Source organism: Desmodus rotundus, chromosome 11 (genome assembly GCF_022682495.2).
Source record: "Desmodus rotundus isolate HL8 chromosome 11, HLdesRot8A.1, whole genome shotgun sequence".
Classification (NCBI taxonomy): Eukaryota; Metazoa; Chordata; class Mammalia; order Chiroptera; family Phyllostomidae; genus Desmodus; species Desmodus rotundus.
The window spans coordinates 7024049-7042441 of NC_071397.1; the positions used below are offsets into that span (position 1 = coordinate 7024049).

General features: G+C 39.2%; 1 protein-coding gene and 1 non-coding gene across 6 annotated transcripts in view; both read right to left on the reverse strand.

Moving 5' to 3' along the window:
- Positions 1-18393, reverse strand: part of KIF6 (kinesin family member 6) — a 369273-nt gene that overhangs the window by 228880 nt on the left and 122000 nt on the right. For all 5 annotated transcript variants that reach the window (XM_053914011.1, XM_053914012.1, XM_053914009.1 and 2 more), the window contains 2 exons: positions 18079-18165; positions 6508-6611 (listed from right to left, as the gene is read on the reverse strand). In XM_053914011.1, the coding sequence (XP_053769986.1) occupies positions 6508-6611; positions 18079-18165 (191 nt within the window). The remainder of the gene's footprint in view (positions 1-6507; positions 6612-18078; positions 18166-18393) is intronic.
- LOC112302500 (U6 spliceosomal RNA) lies at positions 4676-4782 on the reverse strand. Its single transcript, XR_002974558.2, has one exon. It is a non-coding gene; the product is annotated as a U6 spliceosomal RNA (small nuclear RNA).

The window sequence follows — 18393 nt, forward strand, 5'->3', positions numbered from 1 at the left end:
TATTCCTAGGTAGTTTATTTTTCTTGTTTCTATATCAAATGGAATTTTTTTCCTGACTTCTGCTTTTGTAATTTCACTGCTGGTGTACAAAAAAGGCCTTTGGTTTCTGAAAACTGACTTTGTATCCTGCTGTTTTGCCAAATTCACTCATTAGGTTAAGTAGTTTTTTGGTGGAGTCTATAGGATTTCTATATACACTATCAATGTCACTTTCTATGTAGACTTTCTATGTCATCTGCAAACAATGACAGTTTTGCTTCCTCATTTCCAATTTGGATGCCTTTTGTTTTTCTTGTTTGATCGCTGTGTCTAGGACTTTCAATACTGTGTTGAATAGAAGTAGTTAAAATGGACATCCTTGTCTTGTTCTCATCTTAGTGGGAAAGCTTTTAGTTTTTAACCATTGAGTATGATGTTGGCTCTAGGTTTCTTGTATATGGCCTTTATTATATTGAGCTATGTTCCCTCTACTCCCACTTTCCTGAGGGTTTTTATCATAAATGGGTGCTATACCTTATCAAATGCTTTTTTCATATCTTTTGGTATGATCATGTAATTTTTGTCTTTCCTTTTGTTTAAGTGATGTGTTATGTTTATTGATTTGCAAATATTGTACCATCCTTGCATCCCTGGGATGAATCCCATTTGATCACGGTGTATGATCTTTTTAATGTATTGCTGGATGTGGTTTGCCAATATTTTTTGGAGGATTTTAGCGTTTATGTTCATCAGCGATGTTGGCCTGTAGTTTTCTTTCTTTGTTATGTCTTTATCTGTTTTGGGGATTAGGATGATGCTGGCTTCATAAAAAGAGTTTGGGAGTCTTCTTTCTTCTTGGATTTTTTGGAATAGTCTGTGAAGGATAGGAGTTAGCTCTTCCTTAAATGCTTTGTAAAATTCTCCTGCAAAACTGTCTGGTCCAGGGCTTTTATGTACCAGGAGTTTTTTGATTCCTGCTTTGATTTTGCCAGTTGTTATTGGTCTGTTCAGGCTTCCTGCTTCTTTTTCATTCAGTTTTGGAAGATTATATTTTTCTAGAAATTTGTCCATTTCATCTAGGTTTTCAAATTTCTTGGCATATAGTCATTCATAGTAATTTCCTACAGTTCTTTGTATTTTTGTGGTATCAGTTTTAATCTCTTCTCTTTCATGTCTGATTTTGTTTATTTGGGTCCTCTCTCTTTTTTTTCTTTTTTCTTTTCTTGATGAGTCTGCTTAAAGACTTGTCCATTTCGTTTATCTTTTCAAAGAACCAGCTTCTGGATTTATTGATCCTTAGAATTGTTCTTTTAGTCTCTATGTTGTTAAATTCTGCTCTGATCTTGGTTATTTTATTCCTTGTACTTGCTCTGGGCTTTGTTTATGGTTGTTCCTCCAGTTCTTGTACAGTTAGGTTGTTTATTGGAAATGTTTCTATCTTTTATAGGCAGGCCTGTATTGCGATGAACTTCCCTCTCAGGACTACTTTTGCTGTGTCTCATAAGTTTTGCATTGTTATAAATTCATTTTCATTTATTTCCAGAAATTTTTTTATTTCTTCCTTGATGTCATTCTTATCCCATTCATTGTTTAATAGCATGCTATTCAATCTCTACAAATTTGAGTGTTTTGAGTTTTTTCCTTGAGGTTGGTTTCTTGTTTCAGGCCCTTGTGGTCTGAGAAAGTGCTTGATACGATTTCAATTTTCTTGAATTTGTTGAGGCTTGCTTCGTGTCCTATGATGTGGTCTATCTTTGAAAATGTTCCATGTGCATTTGAAAAAAAAGTGTATTTTGCTTCTTTGGGATGAAAGGTTCTATATATATATCAGTTAAGTCCATTTGATCTAGAGCATTGTTCAATGACATAATATCTTTGTTGATATTTTGTTTGGAAGATCTATCCATTTTTGACCGCGGGGTGTTGAAATCTCCTACTATAATTGTGTTGCTATCTATATTGTTCTTGAAGTCCTCCAAGATTTTCCTTATATATTTGGGTGCTCCTGTGTTGAGTGCATATATGTTTATAAGGTTTATGTCTTTTTGTTGGATTCTTCCCTTAAATATTACAAAGTGTCCTTCTCCATCTCTTTGTATGGCCATGTTTTGAAGTCTTTTTTTTTTTAATATAAGTATTGCTACCCCAGCTTTTTTTCCCTGTCCATTTCCTTGGAATATTTTCTTCCAACCCTTCACTTTCAGTCTGTGTAGGTCTTTTGTTCTGAGATGGGTCTCTTGTAGGCAGCATATGTAGGGATCATGTTTTCTTATCCTTTCAGCTATGTCTTTTAAGTGGAGCATTTAACCCATTTACATTTAAGGTTTTTATTAATAGGCACTTATTCCTTGCTATTTTACTCCCTTTGTACTTGTATTCCTCTCTATCTTTCTCACTCTTTTTCTTTTCTTAACGCAGTCCCTTTAGCATATCTTGCAGTGCTAGTTTGGTAGAGATGTATCTTTCAGCCTTCTTTTGTCTGGGAAACTCCCATTTCACCTTCCATTTTAATTGAGAGCATTGCTGGATAGGGTGGTCTTGGTTGTAGTCCTTTGCTTTTCATTACTTGGAATATTTCTTGCCATTCCCTTCAGGCTTGTAGTGTTTCTGTTGAGAAGCCAGCTGCTAGCCTAATTGGTGCTGCCTTGTATGTTACCTCCTGTTTCTCCCTTGCTGCCTTTAACATTTTCTCTTTGTCTTTGAATTTTGACATTTTAATTATGATGTGTCTTGGAGTGGGCCTCTTTGGATTCCTCTTGATTGGGACCCTATCTGCTTCTTGGATTTGTGTGACTTTTTGTCTCATCAAATTAGGGAAGTTTTCTATCATTACTTTTTCAAACAGGTTTTCTATCCTTTGCTCCTCTTCTTCTCCTTCTGGTGTCCCTATTACATAGATATTATTACGTTTCATGTTGTTCTGTAGTGCCTTAACCCCTCTTCATTCTTTTTGAGTCTTTTTTCCTTTTTTTTGCTCTTTCTGGGAATTTTTTTCTACCTTGTCCTCCAGCTCGCTGATTTGATCCTCTGCTTCATCTAGGCTGCTTTTGATTCCTTCTACTGTGTTCTTCAGTTGAAAAATTGTATTCTTTATTTCCTCTTGGCTCTTGTTGATTGTTTCTATATCCTTTGTCATGTTGGTGTAGTTCACAGTAAGTTCCTTGTAGCTTCCCTGTAGTTTTTGGTAATTCCCAGTGAGCTCATTGAGCTTCCTTATAGACATTGTATTGAACTCAGTATCTGATAGTTGACTTGCCTATATTTCATTTAGCACCCTTTCCTCCTTCCCTTTCTATTGAGGGTTGTTTCTTTGTCTTCCCATTATTTGTGAGACTCTTCTTGTTTGCCTGTTTCTTAAATTGATCTGTTTTGACTCCCTGAGTTTGTGGTGTGAACTCCTATGGTAGGATACTTGTGAGATTCCGTCGTGCAGTGTCCTTGATCTCCTGAACTTGATGCTCTTGGGATGCCCTTCATGCCATTTATGTTGGCTCTCTTGATATAATTGGGTTTTGATAGTTGTTGGGTTGTTCTTTGGCATAATGACCCAACAACAACCCCTCCAGCTGGTTGACTGAGGGTCACTCTGCCCACCATATCTTGTATGCTATTGTACAAGTGCTGCCAGAACAAAATCACAAAGCCCAGGGAACAAACCCACATCCACAAAAAGCTCCCCCCACCACAATACCACTATCAACAGCAAATGAATCAGTATTAATAAGGGGGCAAAAACATTAAGACTATTATAAGAAAGGAGAGAGATAAACTATAATATAAAATCTAGTAACTTAATATGCACAAACTTGATGGAAAAGAAATGAATGTTAAAAATCGATGCAGGAAAGAAAATACCACTAATCATGGAGAAGATCACAGTGGATTTTGTCTTGGTAACCTCTAGTGTTTACCACTGTTTTTGCTTCTGTATCCATCTCCGGTGAAGTCAGAGGTTCACCAATCTGACCTTAGGCAGGCTGCTCCAAGACTGCCAGGGATCTGCTGTCTGCAGCTGTCTCCTTCCATTGTTAATCTAGTCACTCTGCACCTAGCAGTCAGGCTTAAGCCCCAGAGGGCAGGAAAGACTCCCTCCTGGTGTTTGGGCTGTTGTTTCTCCTCAGGCTGCTGCTACTCGGAGGGGAGTGGTCTGCCTGAGCAGGATGGCTGCTGCAGTATGGGGGAGGACTCAACACTGGGATCCTGGTGTCCTCTCTTGCAGTTTTCTCCCCAAAGCTCTTGTCTCCAGTCTCTCCTCAGGTGTCTCCAGCACACCCTGCCCTACCTTTGCCCAAGCCCTGGGTAAGTGGCTGCAAATGAAAATTTTTGCGTTGGCCCTTAAACAGCTCTTTATGTCTCCAGCTCTCCATCACTGGCAGAGAGCAACCCTGCTGCTTTTCACTGCCAGTTGTTATCTGTGTAGTTTTGGGGCTCTGGTGCTCTAGGCTGGGAATTCAAGCTAAGGGTTTAGACCCCACACTTCTCAGGGGTATCCAACCAGTTGCTTAATTATCCCTCCAGTGTTGCCACCTGTGGGTGCCCATCCAGCCTTCTCAAGTCTCCACCACACTCTACCAGTCAGTCAGTGCTGAGGATAATTCTTCTGTCTGTCCAAGGTTATAAGGCTCCTCTCTCGCTACTGTTCAGTTGTTCGTTCTGGGTGATTTCTCCACAATTTAGTTGTAATTCCAGATGGGTCGAAGATATGGAGCACTTCACAGATTTGCGTGCCATCCTTGCACAGGGGCCATGTGAATCTTCTCTGCGTCATTCCGATTCTAGTATATGTGCTGCCAAAGCGAGCACTGCATGCTTCTTTATATCAGCTCTATGATTCCCCAGATTTGGTGCAGCTGAGTCAACCTGCAGCATATATTTACCTAATCTGACTTCAGAATTTCACCCTTAAACCGAGGCTCCGGAGTCACATGCAGGATACACAGGAATTAAGGAAAACACTGGTGCTTATTTGATATGTTGGTCATTTCCATTTTTTGTCCTTGGAAACTCCATTCCCTGACCTCTTTAACAGCTGGCTTCTGGGTAGTTCAGCCAATGGGAGGTACTGGGGAAGGGCTGGAAGGGGAGAAGAGGGAGAAACTAGGGCTTCCCGCTAGGATGATGCCTTTCCCAGCACCTGGGGCTCCTCAGTGGCCCTGCTTCCATTGGTGACAACGTTCACTGTGGTCTAGCTCCTGCATGTCAGCTCCAGTCGGGCTTTGCTATCACAACCTTCTGCCCCTGTCCCTTGTCCCAGGGCCATGGCAGCTATGGCTGCTCCTGATCGCTGGGTGCTGCAGCGTGCCCACTATACCATGTCCTTTACAGTACGTATGCTCTATTAAACTCCTTTCGTGGAAAGGTTTAGAATGATTTTATCTTCCTGGCAGGACCATGACATGAAAATCAAAATTCTGAAGTGACACCTTCAAAGATGATAATTGGTAATTCTTTTCTTTGAGATGACAGGAGGACCGTAGTGAAGGAATTATCAGTATGTAAGGTACTTCAACTTATTTCAAGGAGTGACATGAAATTCTTAAAAATGTGAATTTTGGCACTGTAGTTCAGCTTATAGTTGCACATATGCCACAGAGCAGTTTTGTGAGGAAAGCCTTAAGGGCCTATCATATCACTAAACACACTCTTCTAAAATTAGGAAACGCTATCTAGAGGAGTAGAAGCATAGTGTGTAGCAGAAAACTTGCTTTAGACCTACCTCCAGGGGCAGCCATGAAATAGTTTAAAGAAAATGTTTTTGTTATCTCTGTTATTTACCATTTTCTCTGTTGAGAGGGGGTTCGGTGAAATGGCAATATACGTTTAGAAAGAACCTGTGCACTCTAGTTCTTATTTGGAAATAGAAACTATCACCGCCTTCCAAGCCTCGTCCATTATTATCACTCCACCAACGCTTCCTGAGCAGCACAGAAACAAGGAATCCCCCCATGATTAGAGAGAAAATGGGAGCCATATCACACCACCGATGTGCCATATGGCCACACATCTAAGGGCTCTGAATGATGCTGCCCTCAGGTAAAGCCCTGAATACCTGCTTTCATTCCCATTTCAAGTGTTTGAACTATAATATGTGGGCCACCTATTCATTAAAGGAGAGAGCTTACTTTGGCAGGGGATATATTGGTGCTTGCAGCACGATGCTGTTTAATACAAAAAGAGATTCTTCACTTCCTTTCAGATCTGAGGTCCACAGCGTGAGAGTGTTTGGTAGATGTGTTTTAAAACTGCATGACTATTACACAACCTCTTTTCTTTAGTTGGCACAAGAAGGGCATTCCCATCCTCAGTGCTCTGTTCGCTACTTCCTCCATGCTTGGTTGACAAAAACACTACCGGCCTTATCCAGCTTTCCATGGAAAGCCGCCACTCTTAGCTGGCGCCTCCATGCAATTTCAGACTGTCCCGGGAGACCTTCACGCTTTGAGGTGAATTCATAACATTAGGGCCAACAAAGAAGTTAACACAAGCTTATACTGTTAAGGAAAAAGAAAAAAAAGTCTGCATGCTTACTGAAGGAGCTCTGCTTCTGTGAGCGCCTCTGTCCTCTGCTCCCCAGTAGCAATGGCCAGTTCATCCTTCAGCTCCTGGATTTCCTTCTGTAGGCGTATAATCATCTACAAACGGCAAGGCAGAGAGTAAATGGCAGCTCCTCATTAAAGGGAACTTGGTGACAGAGAACACACATTTTTTTTGTTTTTCTTTTAAAAAAAAATCCTCATCCAAGGATATTCATTTTAGAGACATAGGGAGGGAGGAAGGGAGAGAGAGAGAGACTGGGGGGAGAGAGAGAGAGGGAGAGAGACATTGATCAATTGCCTCCCATACACCCCTAGGTGATCGACCGGAGATCGAACCTGCAACCTGGGGATGTGCCCTGACCGGGAATTGAACCTGATACCTTTTGGTGAGACATCTGACCAGCGTCATATATCTTTTCAAATTATGAACTATTTTGAGGATGCAAAAATGTATAGAGAATGATGTAAAAGGCACTCCCATACCTGCCACCAAGCATTGTTAAATCTTAACCTTCTGTTAAAAATAGTTTTAGAATTCTTTTTGACAAATAAAACATTGCTGACAAAACGGGAGCTCCTTATTCCCACTCCCTGTCTGTCCTTCCTGAGGTGGTCACTGAAGTGCATGTGCTGGGGAGCTTTTCCCCATGTTTTCACATATCGCTCCACACGTTTGGACATACTGCAAATAATGTGTGGCATCATGTTCTGTGCCTTCGATTTTAGGGACATGTTATTATCACTGCACCAACACTGCCTCTTTGTAATTGCAACTTTTTTTTTTCCCAATGTGAGATTGCCTCTCATGTGCCCCCAACTGGGGACCTGCCCTGCAACCCAGGCAGGTGCCCTGACTGGGAATCCAACTGGTGACCCTTAGGTTCACAGGCGGGCACTCAATCCACTGAGTCACGCCAGCCAGGGCAACCAACTTGTTTTAACCCAAGTTTCTTTATACTGACTTATACTGCTTAATGTCATTCTAGTTCATTAATTTTCAGAGAGATAATATATATTACTTAAGTAAGGGAATGGATCGCAGTTTAGTTATCCATGCTCCCTATTGATGGACACTTAGGATTTTTACCATTGCTGTTACAGTCTCTGGGCACATATGTGAGTTTCCCCATAGTGCACACTGAGAATCATGTGGTAGTGGAGTATTATATCTTCCCTTTATTACACAATATATTGTTTTTTTAATTTTTTAAAAATATATTCTGATTATGCTATTGCAGTTGTCCCATTTTTTTCTCCCCTTTATTCCCCTCTGCCCTGTACCCCACCTCCCTATGGCATGCCCCCTGCCCTTAGTTAATGTTCATGGTTCATTCATATAAGTTCTTTGGCTTCTCCATTTCCCATACTATTCTTAACCTCCCCCTGTCTATTTTCTACCTACCATTTATGCTTCTTATGCCCTGTACCTTTTCCTCTCATTTTCTCCCTCCCCCTCCCCACTGATAACCCTCCATGTGATCTCCATTTCTGTGATTCTGTTCCTGTCCTAGCTGTTTGCTTAGTTTGTTTTTGTTTTTTTAGGTTTGGTTGTTCATAGTTGTGAGTTTATTGTCATTTTACCGTTTGTATTTTTGATCTTCTTTTTCTTAGATAAGTCCCTTTAACATTTCTTATAATAAGGGCTTAGTGATGATGAACTCCTTTAACTTGATCTTATCTGGGAAGCACTTTATCTGCCCTTCCATTCTAAATGATAGCTTTTCTGGGTAGAGTAATCTTGGATGTAGGTCCTTGCCTTTCATGACTTTGAATACTTCTTTCCAGTCCCTTTCTTGCCTGCAAGGTTTCTTGAGAATTCAGCTGACAATCTTATGGGAACTCCTTTGTAGGTAATTGTCTTCTTTTCTCCTGTTGCTTGTAAGATTCTCTCCTTCTCTTTAATCTTGGGTAATGTAATTATAATGTGCCTTGGTGTGTGCTTCCTCGGGTCCAACTTCTTTGGGACTCTCTGAGCTTCCTGGACTTCCTGGAAGTCTATTTCCTTTGCCAGATTGGGGAAGTTCTCCTTCATTATTTTTCAAATAAGTTTTCAATTTCTTGCTCTTTCTCTTCTCCCTGTGGCACCCCTATGATTCGGATGTTGGAACGTTTAAAGTTGTCTCAGAGGTTCCTAAGCCTCTCCTCCTTTTTTTTGAATTCTTGTTTCTTCATTCTGTTCTGGTTGAACGTCATTTCTTCCTTCTGCTCCAAACCATTAATTCAAGTCCCAGTTTCCTTCCTCTCACTTTTGGTTCCCTGTGCATTTTCCTTTATTTCACTTTTCATAGCCTTCATGTTTTCCTCTATTTTGTGAACATACTCAACCATTTCTGTGAGCATCTTGATTACCAGTGTTTTAAACTGTGCATCTGATCAGTTGGCCCCTTAGTTCTGTTTTTGGAGCTTTGATCTGTTCTTTCCTTTGGGCCATATATTTTTGTCTCAGCATGCCTGTTACATAGTAAGGGGAGGAGCCTTAGGTATTCACCAGGGCAGGGCAACTCATGTTGCTCTGTTATGTTTCTGTATGTGGGGGAGGGGTCTGAGAGGGAACAGTGCTGCTTGCTCAGCTCTCTGCCAGCTTTCAGTCACTTCCTCCACTACTCACAAGCAAATTGGGCCCATCTGGTGCCCGTTCCAGGGTGGGTGGTTTTGTGTACATTCTAGGACCCTCTGGGTCTCTCCAATGGACTCTCCTGTGATTCTGGGAGTTTATCCCAACACCACAACCCCACAGGTTTTACACTCAGAGCTTTTGAGACTTTATTTCCTGGGTTGGAAACCTGGGTTGCTCAGTCTGTCCCACTCCCCAGTTGTTCCTCCCAGTTTATCTGCACGCAAATGTGGGACCACCCACTCCTCCAGTCACCCCCTTGCCGAGAGTCCTCTCCACCCCCGCTGCCCATCTCCACTCCTCCTACTAGTCTGGATGAATGTTTCTTCTTTAACTGCTTGGTTGTCAGACTTTCATATAGTTCAATTTTCTGGCAGTTCTGGATTTTTTTTTTTATATGCTGTCCTTCTTTTGGCTGTGCGAGGAGGCAAAGTGTGTCTACCTATGCCTCCATCTTGGCTGGAAGTCCTACACAATGTGTTGTTAAATTTTTCTTCAGAGTTGTATAAATTTCCATTCTCATCAGCTGTATACATGTTCCCTTTTTCCACATTTTTGTCACTATGTATGTAGCACAGACAGACACTTTAATTCTGTCAATCAGGTGGGTGTAAAGTGGTATCTCAATCAGTTCTAATCTGCATTTTCATGATTATTAGAGAAGTCGATTGTCTTTATATACATGGGCTCTTTGGGTCTGCTCTTCTGCGAATTATTTATTCACATTCGTGCTCAGGTTCAACTGGATTGTTTTTACTTCTCTTTATTCATTTGCAGGATTCTTTATATAGTCTGGATATGAACACTTTATTAGTTTTGTCCAATACACACACTTTTTCCCAATGTATGTCATATTTTTCATTTTGTAGTGTTCTTTTTGGTAAATAAAAGTTTTAAATTTCAACATACCGTAATTTTATTATCAACTTCTTCCTTTATGAGTTGTATCCCTACGTCTCCTTAAAGAAAATCTATTTTACCTAAAACCATAGGAACATTTTCGTATATGTTTCTATAAGAGTTTTAAAGCTTTGCTTTTCACATTTAGGTTAATTTTATTTTGTATGAAGTATGAGATCTGGATCTAATTTAATTAATTTTTATGCAGCTAACCATGCAAGGTTTAGCTGTATATATAACATGTTTTCACATATAAATCCACCTTTTTCTGGGCTATGTGCTAAAAACATTTCTCTGGTTGACTATATGTATGGCTTGCCACCCTGTTTTAATCAGCTTAAAACATTTTGGCATCTAGATAGAACAAGACACTTCCATCTTGCTCTTTTTCATAACAGTCTTGGCTATTCTTGGTCATTTCCTCTTTCATATAAATTTTAGACCCAGCTTATAAAATTCTGCCAAAGGCTCTCCTCAAATATTAACAGAAAATAAATTTGATTAAAATAAATAAAATAAATTTAGTAAGGCGTCAAATTTATGGTGCTGAATCATCACATCCACAAACACGGTATGGCTTTCCACTGATTCCTTTCAATAAAGATTTATGGTTTTCTCTATAAATATCTTATGTCTTTAATTAGATTTTTTCCTGGAATTTTTAAAAGTCAGTTGTTATTGTAAATGCAATTATTGTAAAATTGTACTTTTATATGTTGGTTTTTGATTTATAGGAAAGTGATTCATTTTATATATGGATTATGCACCAAATAATTTTCTGAACATTATTTTGGTCTGTTTATCATTAAATGCTCTCTTGAATGTTCTATAAAAGCAACCAAATTGTCTGCAAGTAATGATAGAAGTTTTTCTTCTTTTCCAAATCCTCATTCATTTCTTAAAAATTGTCTCTGTCCTAACTAGGACTTCCAAGTGTTTCAGAATGATATGAAAGATGGAGAGTAAATAGTGCTTGGTTTAGAATATTTTGTTTCATTTTACTTCATTTAACTCTTAAAATTTGGTTCTTTCTATTTAACTTTTATTTCCAGATGAGTAAATATATAAAAGGAAAGGGGGAAAAAAGGCATGCCTGTCTTATTCCCTCTAACATCCCACTTTTAAAATGGTTGCTGTAATATTTGGTTGATACCGTTACTCACTTTAAGAAAGTTCAATATTCAGCAGTCCAGAGAGAAAAGTTCATAGTGATACAGGCCTATCTAAAAAAGACAGAAACATTCCAAATTAACAACCTAACCTACAACCCTGCACCTACAAGAACTCGAGGAACAACAACAAAGACAGCCCAGAGCAAGTAGAAGGGAGAAAATAACCAAGATCAGAGCAGAATTTAACAACATAGAGACTAAAAGCACAATTCTAAGGATCAATAAATCCAGAAGCTGGTTCATTGGAAAGATATACAAAATGGACAAGCCTTTAAGCAGACTCCTCAAGAAAAAAAGAAAGACGACCCAAATAAACAAAATCAGACATGAAAGAGGAGAGATTAAAACTGATACTATAGAAATACAAAGAGCTGTTATACCCTTTGCAACAGCATGGATGGAACTGGAGAGCATTATGGTAAGTGAAATAAGCCAGGCGGTGAGGGGCAAATATCATATAATCTCACCTTTAACTGGAACATAATCAATAGAAGAAAAAAGCAAACAAAATATAACCAGAGACATTGAAGTTAAGAACAATCTAACAATAGCCAGGGAGGAGTGGGGTGGGGACAGTGGGAAGAGGGGATTACAGGAACTACTATAAAGGACACATGGACAAAATCAAGGGGGATGGTGGAGGTTGGGGAGGGAGGTGGGTTAGCTGGGGTGGGGTGGAGAGATGGGGAGAAAAGGCATACAACTGTAATTGAATAACAATAAAAATTTAAAAAGAAAAAAAAGAAAAGAAAAGAAAAAAAAGAAATAGAAAGAACTGTAGGAAATTACTATGAATGGACTATATGCCAAGAAATTTGAAAGCCTGGGTGAAATGGACAAATTTCTAGAAAACTGTAATCTTCCAAAATTGAATGAAAAAGGGGCAGAAAGCCTGAACAGACCAATAACAGCTAGCAAAATAAAGTACACAGGAATAAACCTAACCAAGGAGGTAAAAGATCTGTACTCAGAAAACTGCACAACACTGAAGAAAGAAATTAAGGAAGACACAAACAAATGGAAGCATGTATCATGCTCATGGATTGGAAGAATTAACATCATCAAAATGGCCATACTACCCAAAGCAATTTATAGACTCAATGCAATTCCTAATAAAATATCAATGACATATTTCACAGATATAGAACAAACATTGCAGAAATTCATATGGAACCATAAATGACCTCGAATAGCAGCAGCAATTTTGAGAAAGAAGAACAAAGCAGGAGGGATCACAATACCTGACATCAAACTGTATTACAAGGCCACTGTAATCAAAACAGCCTGGTACTGGCATAAGAACAGACACATAGATAAATGGAACAGAACGGAGAACCCAGAAATAAACCCAAGTCTCTATGATCAATTAATATTTGACAAAGAGGGCAGAAGCATAAGACAGAGTAAAAATAGCCTCTTCAACAAATGGTGTTGGGAGAGCTGGACAGCTACATGCAAAAAAATGAAACTCGACCACCAACTTACACCATACACAACAATAAATTCAAGGTGGATAAAAGACTTAAATATAAGTCGCAACACCATAAAAGTCCTAGAGGAAAACATCAGCAGGAAAATCTCAGACATTACAGGCAGCAATATCTTCACTGCAATGTCCCCTAAAGCAAGGGACATAAAGGAAAGAATAAACAAATGGGACCTCATCAAATTAAAAGGCTTCTGCATGGCTAAAGAAAACAGCATTAAAATCAAAAGAGAGCCAACTATATGGGAAAACATATTTGCCAGTGATACGTCAGGCAAGGGTTGATCTCCAAAATATAAAAAGAACAAACATGACTCCACTCCAGGAAGATAAAAATCTCAATTAAAAAATGGGCAAAAGACTTGAACAGACACTCCTCCAAGTAGGACAGACAGAGAGCCTAGAGACATATGAAAGGATGCTCAGCATCACTAGCCATCAGAGAGATGCAAATTAAAACCACAATGAGATATCACCTCACACCTGTCAGAAAGACCATCATTAGCAAATCAACAAACAAGTGCTGGCGAAGATGTGGAGAAAAGGGAACCCTAGTACATTGTTGGTGGGAATGCAGACTGGTGCAGCCACTGTGGAAAACAGTATGGAATTTCCTCAGAAAACTAAAAATGGAACTGCCTTTTGACCTGGCATTTCCACTGCTGGGATTATATCCTCGGAACCCTAAAACACCAATCCAAAAGACCCTATGCACCCCAACGTTCATAGCAGCACAATTTAAAATAGCCAAGTGCTGGAAGCAAGCCAAGTGCCCATCAGTAAATAAATGGATCAAAAAACTATGGTACATTCACACAATGAAATACTCCGCAGCAGAGAGAAAGAAGGAGCTCCTACCCTTTGCAACAGCATGGATGGAACTGGAGAGCATTATGCTAAGTGAAATAAGCCAAGTGGTGAGGGACAGATACCATATGATCTGACCTTTAACTGGAACCTAATCAACAAAAGAAAAAAGCAAGCAAAATATAACCAGAGATATTGAAATTAAAAACAATCTAACAATAGCCAGAGGGGAGGTGCAAGGGCATAGTGGGGGGAAGGGTTTTCAGGAACAACTATAAAGGACACGTGGACAAAACCAAAGGTGGGGAAGCAAGGATGGGAGGTGGGATTGGCTGGGGTTGGGGGAAAATGCAGACAACTGTAATTGAACAACAACAAAATAATTTTTAAAAATTACACAAAAAAGAATGTTCAATATTCAAAGTTTGACGATTTGTCCAATCTATGTATGATTGTTTAATGTTATCAAATATTTTTTTTGCATCTAATGATGTGATCACATAATTGTTATCTTTTAAACTGTAAATGTGATAAATCACCTTAAGTTGTGTAACTGTTTTGTCAGTATGGACTTCCTCAGAGATACACAGGAGTGTAAGAACACCTTGCACACCACCTGACATCGCTGAAATCCCTTAAGTGAACACCAGTGTACCCACTACTTAGCTTAAGAAGTAAACAACAGAGACATTGAAGTAAAGGACAAACTGACAGTAACCAGAGAGAAGTGGGGAGAAGGATAATGGGGGAAATTAGGGGGAGGGACATGAAGGAACATGTATAAAGGACACATGGACAAAGCCAAAGGTGGTAGGTTCAAGGTGGGAGGAGGGATGGGTGGGGCATGGGTGAGTGGTGAGGTGAAAATGGAGACAACTGTACTTGAATAACAATAAAAAAAAGAAAGAAAAGAAATTATGAGTAAAAAAAAAAGAAATAAAGCATTATAGACTCTTTTAAAGCCCTTGCCCCTGTATAGCTTTCCCTAAATGAATTTTCCTTTAAAATTCCCTAAATGTGATGTTTATTTTTCCCATGGTTATTTTTCTTTTACTATACATTCATTTACTTTCTAATGATACCACATATTATATTAATGATCATATGATCAACCATAATGCAAAGTTCCTAAAATAAAATTTACTGGGTGAAATCCAATTTTTATTCTTCCTTCAATATTTGGTAAACATAAAAAAAAAACAACACTGAGTCTGCTCCTTCTCTCCTCTTCCTCTCCCTTTCCCTCTTTTCAGTAGCTTGTTATTATTGAGTCAATTTATTTATTAGTTGCAGATCTATTAACATTTTTAAATTTTTCTTCCTTTAGTTTAGTGTTAGGTTTTTCTAGGAAGTTGTCCATTTTGTTTAAGTTTTCAAATTTATACCATAAAGTCATTCAAAGTACTTTATTATTATTTTAATATATTTAATGATCCTGTAGTTAAGTCCCTCAGTGTTTCAAATATTTTTTATATCAATTTGTGCCTTCTTTATGGATTTTTTCATTAGATTTCTCAGAGGTTTGTCCATTTTATTAATCTTTTAAAAATAAACTTCAGGTTTTCTTGTTTCTCCCAACTGTATCTTTGCCTTGGCTTTTTATTTTCACTTTTTTATGCTTTTTAGTTTTTGTATTTCTATTTTTTTTTTATTTACTTAAGTATTCATTTTCCAACTTCTTGGCTTGGGGTTACCAGACTAAGAAAATCATGCAAATTTGAACATCAAACTCATGTGAGGCAGAGCTTTAGGATTTCAAATTTGCAGAGAAACCATGTTTTATTGCACCCCGAGTCTAGGCTAAGGCCGAAACGTTTCCTTAGCATCTCCTTAAGCCAGGACACAGATTTCTTCCTTTCAGGTTCAACTTTTCACTGGTTTTAACGGGGAGAGGAGAGATGTCTTAGGTTCATCATCTACCTTCCATGGGCTTTGACTTCTATGCCTCTATTAAAATCCCCTTCACCCTTCCTCTCCATGACAACTGCAGCCTCAGCTTTGTTTTCTGGCTCTGGGGAATTCTCTCACTTCCTCTAGCCTCAGATATATATTTCAAAAGATGCTTGTTAAATTTTATGCAGCTGAGTTTCATATCATCTGTACCACATAAACAGGGCCAGAATTTCCAAAGAAGGTGATATAAATACTTTGAACATGTCAGTACTTGCGGAATTTCATTTAAATGTGCAGAATTGAATTGGTTTTGGTTGTTGCTTCTTTCCGAAAACATTCTTAGAATCATCAAGCTATGCAGACTGAAAATCCTTGGACAGAACTATGGGAGTCATTCATTTTTGCCCTCCCTCTACTGAATTAATCTCGATGCCATGCTTTCTGCTTCTACTGGCACTTCCAATGTCACGTCCAACAAACAAGTTGCCTCCCGCTTTCCCGAAGAGCAACCCTGCAACCAAGCTAATTTTCACGACGTCGAAGTTGTCCCAGGCACGCTTCCCCGCAGATTACTGCAGGAGTTTGGGAATGGGGGCCGTCCTGCGGAGAGTTCGGCACGTGCCCAGTGTCACAGAATCCGGCCCGCACACAGACTGTGGGTTTTGTTTTGCGCGTACTGCCTATGTGCATCTTTATTCTTTTATTTTTTATGTTGTATTGTTTATGCTGTTACAGTTGTTGCAGTTATTTCCCCCTTCCACTCCCTCCACCCGGTCCACCCTCCACTTCCACAGTCAAGCCCCACCCCGTTGTCCACGCCCACGGGTCCTTCATGTGTGTTCACAGTTATTTTATCACCTTGTCTCTCAGACACTAGTACTTGTAAAGGAAGCAAGTCCAACCTCACAGGGCTGGTCCATATTTGCCATTAAATTTTGAGAGTCAGACATAGGACATCCCCCTCCAGTTGTATTTTGGGCGGTTTTGCGGACCAATTTTCAGTTGTCACTTGTGCTTCAGAAATGCTCTCTGCACATAAAATAACGCACAGTACTGTCAGCTTTTGAAGCAATTATGAAAGGGACCCGGAAACCACACTTGTCAATTACCAGGGTGTTCTGCACCAGGAAGACCTCAACATTTGTTCAATTATCAGCTATTAGCTTTTGACTCCCGATTTCTTGGTGTGTTTTTTGATTTCTGTAAATATCTGACTGACCTGCATCAAACACATGATCATGTTTACCTTTCTTCAAATTCCTCAAGTTTCTTCAAAGAAAAGTCTCTCTAGACAAATTTAAAGAAAAATGTCCCAATATTTATTTTCCTTTAATTATAAAGTAATTTCTGGCTTCCAGCTAATAATACCCCCATTACTGTCCTCCTTCTGCACAGCAATGTCACAGGGCAGTTGACAGGGTTGGGACAACAGAAGAATTCATCCCAGGAGTTCAATTCCACTCAACACAATGCCTGTGAATTTGGTTTCCTTTTTCCAGTGGGGGCCTGTGTGATGCTGTACCTGACCAGGGCCTGCACTGGAAACAGATCCCGCCTTCACCCATTGGTTTCTTCCGAAGAGAATGCCATCCGGGGAGCTCAAGCTCCCCGGGGCGAGCAGGACAAAACATAGCTCCATTATTTCTTTTTCCTCCTTCTCCTCTACCCTTCAATAGAATGATTTCAGGGGAAGAAGGGCAAACAATCAAGAGGAAGTAGTTAATATGGGTAACAGTGAATTTGAGATTTTTCCTTTGGAACTTGAGAACTTTGTAAACAAAGCACACTTGGTAAGATTTCACATCGTTTTTTTACAATGCATACTACTAAGCTTCCACCAGCTTATTTTCTAGAAAAATTAAAAAAATAAAAGCAAAGCTGAGTGACTTGCAAAGTAATACAATCTTAATTTTGGAGTTTTACAAAATTGAAAATTTTATCTCAACCTTCTTTGTGTTGGCATGAGTTGATTCCCTTTTGCATTCCATTTATGTGAGACTAACAAAATAGAGAAGAAAGAAAATATCTGCATTTATAATGAGTGGCTGAATCATGGAACTTGCAAACGTTTTTGCTTAAGAAAGCACTTTGATAAAGCACAGTTCATTTTCATGAAACTAGAAGCTTGACCACTTTTTCATGGATCAAACCATTGTTAATTTTTAAAAAATATCTAGAAAAATAACAGAACAGTCATCTAAAATGTGGTTCTATTTAATAAACACTAGGACTTCTTTTCTTCTACAGCTTTCCAAAAGATGGTCTATTATTATTGCCTCTAGTAAGTGAAGTGCTTTGGAAGGCTATGACCTGCACACAGATGTAGCTGTATGTGAACTCACCACATACACCCTCAGGACTCACCGCACACCTTACTAGTGGAGTAATGGGGGCTGCAGGTAAGCGCGCAGACCCTGAGTCAGACTGTGTCTGCACCCTGGCTCTGCTACTTAGTAGCACTGGGTCTCTGAACAAATTATTTAATATTTCGGTGCCTCAGTTTTCTCATCTGTGAAACAGAGATAGAGATAGCATGTACTCATGAGGCTGTTGTGAGAATTAAATGAGTTACTATGTTCCCAGGACTTAGGACATGGCCTGATCAGGGGAAGCAAGTGCCGTCAGAGTTTAGCTAATCTTTAACATAGTACTTAGATTTTTTTTTGACACAGTCAGTTAAAGTTCACTTACCAATCTGGGATCAATTTCTTCATTAAGAACAGCTTCATTCTTTATGAGCGCCACCCGCTGTGCAAATCTGCAGGTAGATATAGACTCCTAAGAAAACAAATGATGCTTTAAGATGTTACGGCACAGAGAGAGAAAACTTAATTTTTGTTCACAGGAAAAAGATGCACAACTAAAGAGCGACATGCATAAAACACAATGAGGAAACGTGCTTCCGGATCAGGGAGTTTTGCTCTGGAACATTATTTTTATTAACATGTGGCTTGGGTGTAATAAAACGATCAGTGCCAAAGGTGCGGGATTTCCTGAGGTCCTAAA